This window comes from Porites lutea, chromosome 9 (genome assembly GCF_958299795.1).
Source record: "Porites lutea chromosome 9, jaPorLute2.1, whole genome shotgun sequence".
NCBI classification, from domain to species: Eukaryota; Metazoa; Cnidaria; class Anthozoa; order Scleractinia; family Poritidae; genus Porites; species Porites lutea.
Genome location: NC_133209.1, coordinates 6,865,624 through 6,870,691, shown reverse-complemented (window position 1 = coordinate 6,870,691; position 5,068 = coordinate 6,865,624). Strand labels below are relative to the sequence as shown.

General features: G+C 37.9%; 1 protein-coding gene across 1 annotated transcript; it reads left to right on the top strand.

Annotated features, from left to right (window-relative positions):
- Window positions 1-904: 904 nt before the first annotated feature.
- LOC140947613 (uncharacterized) lies at window positions 905-3,667 on the top strand. Its single transcript, XM_073396762.1, has 5 exons — window positions 905-959; window positions 1,242-1,247; window positions 1,818-1,931; window positions 2,731-2,856; window positions 3,536-3,667. The coding sequence occupies exons 1-4, from the start codon at window positions 905-907 to the stop codon at window positions 2,838-2,840; spliced, it is 285 nt and encodes a 94-aa protein (XP_073252863.1). The 3' UTR covers window positions 2,841-2,856; window positions 3,536-3,667.
- Window positions 3,668-5,068: the final 1,401 nt, after the last annotated feature.

Below are 5,068 nucleotides of genomic sequence, written 5' to 3'. Positions count from 1 at the left end.
GTGTCATGTGCTTTCTCACGCCTTGTTCATGATTTAATCAGGTAACTGAACCCTCCCACGTCGTCATGGATACAAATACTTTCACTGAGAATTGCATGCTCGTGCCCGAAACTGATGTTCGTTTCCAGAGTTTCCAATTATTTTATTTTGATGGCGCCTGCATGTATAATAAATGGCAGTTTTTTTAATCCCTAAAAGAAAACCATGGAAATTCGCCCTGAGCTGAAAAATATCACAAGACCTTGTTAATATTAAACAGATATTGATGTGAGCATATATTGGGCGGTGTCGTTGTTCCAACTATCTTTGTGCAGACTCTTGCAGAGGATATAGTTCAAGTCAAAGGGAAGAAAACCTGGTTCGCCGTTGATACCAAGTAAGATATGGTGCTTTATATGATCTTTCAGCTAATGGAAATCTACATGGTTCATTTTTATTTTTAATTTTTGTTTGCAGCAGTTTACGCGACTTATCTTTTGTCCATTGTGTTTTCTTTTTGGTTCTGACTGATGTCTTAGTAGTCCGAAATTCTACGACAGATCGAAATTTGCGTTGAATGGTTTCCAGCTACTCACTTCGTCATTTTTTCGATCGGCAGACTGTTATCATTAGCGAGCATTTCTAGACAAATCATTTCTCCTTTGCATTCATAGGCTTGAAAATTGTTACAGGAAAGAAAAATTCTTAAAAATTGATTAAATTGGTAACGCCTTTTAGGAGCCTTATAAAATCCTTTTTGCAGAAACATTTTAGACGCACTAACAGTATTGTTTTTCTTCAATTTTGAATTTATTGTTTGATTAAATTTTCACACTTAGACTTGGTTTCCTTTTCAACTTTGGAAAAGGCTATAAATGAAACTAATCTTGCCTTACGTTATCTTATCTTTCTCCATTTGCCAGTCATGTATTTCAGGTGTGGAATCTTTTTGCTGATACTCGTCGGCTGTATTGGATATTGTAAGTATACAAGACACACGCAGGCGCAGGCGCACACTCGTACTCGCCCGCGCACACTTACGTACACGCGCACATACGCGCACACACTCACCCGCGCACACTCACGTACACGAGCACACTCACGCGCACACGCACATACAGTCATACAATACTTAAACAATAAAATGTAGTTGCAGAAAAATAGAATTTGATTCTTTATAATCAAGAAGTTACCAGAAGTTTTCAAAATTTTCAATTTTGTTTTCCTCGTTGCTTATGTTATGTTCTGTTTGTTCTTTACAGGTGCAGGTATGGTTTTCCAGCTTTGTGACTTTGCAGAAAGGAATAACCTGAAGAGTTACAAAAAGAATTATTCTTATACTCAACTTTAACTTGGGATAATAATTCTCTATAACAACAGAACTCACATGTGATTATAATAGCTCGGCTATATCACTTGGTGCACTTGCAATGCCATAAGTTCATAATGAAGTTTGAAATCATAAATGTTGCAAGACTAGCTAATGAAAGAACATCGGGCAGAATTTCGAAGTTGTTCGTGGTTATCAATTTGTTGTGGCCGTTTTGTATTCCTTCATCCTCACACATTAGTCACTGGGCTACAGCCTTAGGTTAGTTTAGAACTTGTTTTGTGTCTCCCATGAAGGCAATCTTTCATTGAATTTCAGGCATGGAAGCAGATTTATGTTAAAATAGTCATTTAGGATGACTTTTAACGCTTACTTGGTACTATTTTTACTTGATAAGGTTGTCCACCAGGCTGTATCGCGTTGATTTGCTACCGAGTTAAAGAATTATTTGGCTACAGTCTGTGCAAATGTTTAAAATTGCTAATGCAAGCGATCAATTCTTTACTAGGTGGATGTGTGGATTCACGTCCTGACTGTAATGTGTTGGCACGTGACAATAATTGTCACAGTAACCCGTATACAACATTACGAGATTGCCCCATCGCCTGTGCCGTCAACTGCGGTAAGTATTTCAATCTAGCCTTCTCAGCTTCAATTCGTCTTTCTGCCGAGAAAGGCGCTTCTAGTAGGTTTCCACTTCGTTTAACCTTGGAATCAAATTGAAAGGTTGTAAAGCGTTTGGCCAACGATTGTGTAGTCTATAAATAAGTCGTTGAAAGAACCAGTCTCCAGATAAACTCAAGCAATCATAAAAAGAAACATTTTTCACTCACTGTTTTTCAGCCTCCGTTAGGGGTTGACACATCATGCTCCTAAAACCGAGCGTTATGTTTTTTTGCGTCACCCTCAAAAAACGGAACTTAAGCTCCTAATTATGCTCGACTGTCGCTATTATGCTCGTTACTATGCCGCTAAAATTTTCCTGCCCCCTCCCTCCCGCGAAACAAACGTAATTTTCCTGATATATTGTTAAAACAAAGGTACAAAAAATCAAAATAATCAAATTGAGATAACTGCTCCTACGAAAGAACGCAATATTCATAAGTAAATCAGTAACACACAGTGAACATTTAACTCAAGGGATAACAAGTAAAGCTGGAAAGTTAATACTTGTAACAAGTCAAATGTGCTTAATAGTAACGAAAACTTCCTAGAACTTTCTACCAAATAAATGGACGCTAGTAGCTAAAATAGCTAAAACAAAACAACAAAATAATGATTGTTTTAACGCAGAATAGCACTATGGTGCCGGCAAAATAACACTATTAGGTCAGCATTATGCTTGATGCTCCACCTATGCTATTATACTCGAAATTGTACCGGCATAATGTTTCAGTTTGATTTGTTTGATTTTTCTATAGTGCCCTGTGTGGATCACAGATGGGACTGCCCAAGCCTTAGCGACGACTGCCATAGCAATCCGTTCGCTACAATCAATTTATGCCCAAAAACCTGTGGTGCTTGTACTTAAGAGAAATCTGTGATCGGTAATTTTCCTTCTTCAGATACTTTTGAATAACTTAAAAAAATTCCCTGGTTGCAGCTTCAAGTTAAAGATAATTTATTCTGTCTAATATATATACAATTCATAGTGATACGCTTATTCCTGAGAACGACAGATGTCTGTCGTTTTGGTGCGAATCCCTCTTTATGAGCTGTCGAGTGCAGTAGCGCTGGCACACTACAACACTCTTTGACTTATACTTTCTAATGATTTAACCCTTTAAAATACGAAATTACAGGGCCACCCAGCGAGTTCGCTTTCAGAATCATTAACGAGCACAGTCCTCAAAAAGGAAACAAAAAATTGGTCCTTTTAAACTAAAACTTTTGCTGAGAACGTAGGCTTTAGCTGTTCCTCACGCTTAGGAGAAACGTATCTTAAATTTCATTTGCCAGCAGAATCTTGGAACCAGCCAGCAACAACAAAACCATCCAATTACTTCCTTAACCTCAATAGGGCGTGGATGAAGGTCAAATATAGACCCCGACGTACTTGGAAATTCTCCTAAGTAGCGTCAAGCGAGAAGAGTGCCAATCAATAGGGAGAATTAGTCAATAGACTGACTTTCCTTTAACTTTTTATTAGAAACATGCGTATAACTTGAACCTTACTAACTGCTAAAAGCTAGGCGCTATAACATGAATTAAATTTTATCTCCAGAGAAAAATGGATAGTTTTGCAACACAAACATTCAGGATCCAGATCAAAGATTGCTAAAGCAAGTGTGGGTGATAATTGTAACTGCTGGGGGAAAACACTGATACGATGTTAATAAAGCAAGGGAATAAATGGAACTGGTTGTGTTGGTCTGTTTTCTTATCATCCTGTTATTAAACAAATTGTGATAAAACTCAAGATCCGAAGGAGAACTAAAAAAAAGAAGGGAGATTAGGGAGGAAGGAAAAATTTAGAAAACGCCAAAGCCCACTTACGGCCGTATCTCGAGTCCATTTCTTCCCTAACCTCTACCAATCAATAGACTCTTTTAATTAAGTGATATGTGACACTAACTAGCCGAGAACCATAAGAACCATACGTAAGATAGACTTTGAACATTCGCCGTGGTGGGTGAGGTTCTCACCAAGAGCCATAATGGGACTTATGGCTCTTGGTTCTCACGTAACACGAAATAGTCTAGTTTCGAGTTTACCAATGCTGCTGAATAAAAAGACTAAAGACGCCTCTGTACAGTGTTAATTCTGACTCTGAAGTAAAATATTCGTAAAATACCACTGAGAATACGAACTATCTACAACTATTTGCATTGTTTCATCTTACGCTTCCGCGCTTAACTGGATATTTTACATTGATTGAGACTAACACTGTATAGACGGGTCTTTTTTCTTTTTATTCAGCGGTCTTGGTTAACTCGAAACTGGACGATTTTCACGTCGTTGTTTCTAAAAGACCGCAAAGAAATTTCTGAAATTTGCCAATATGTACAACGTATACTAGAATAAGCAAATTAGCTTTAGAAAACCATTACTCAGAACTCTCCGACCAACCTACCTCGGAAAATGAATAATTACGTAATCCCTAGGAAACTTAATTAAGAGAAGACGACTGTAAAATACAACGATGATTTGAAGAAAGAAAGAAAAGCCTATTGCTGCTTCCTATTTAATTTATATTCACGACTAATACACAGGCAGGGTGGTCAGCTCGAATTGTGAGCCCGAGTGTTTAATGCCGTCCGGTAGCATTGCATAGCTCAAATAAGATACTAGTTACTAGGTACACAAAAAAATATATACCACTCAGGCTATAAGGCTTGTGCAACCACCTGATACGAAAACCCAAAACCCAGTGGGAAAAATGGGAACGTATTCCCCAACCAAATGCAGGCGCATCAACCTCTGGGGGCTAGAATTGATTACAAGATTTCCAGACTTTTAAAAATGAATAAGTCTAAAAATTAAAAGTTCGACAGCTGAGATGAATATATTACAACGGTCAAAACTTATACGCCTTATTCATAAATGGCGGACGCGCGGTTAAGACTTGAGCCGAGTACGCGAAAGCGAGGCTTAAGAGGCATCAGTGGTTCCAACGTGGCTTAAGCTCGAAAGTTTTGTTCGAACGTTTGTAGATTGTTTTGCTTTAAAAAGCATATAGGAGGGCACGGTTGATAACGTAACTTAGAAGTACTGATTGAAGATTAAATTATCGATTGTTTTTTTGTAAAAAGTTTTAAA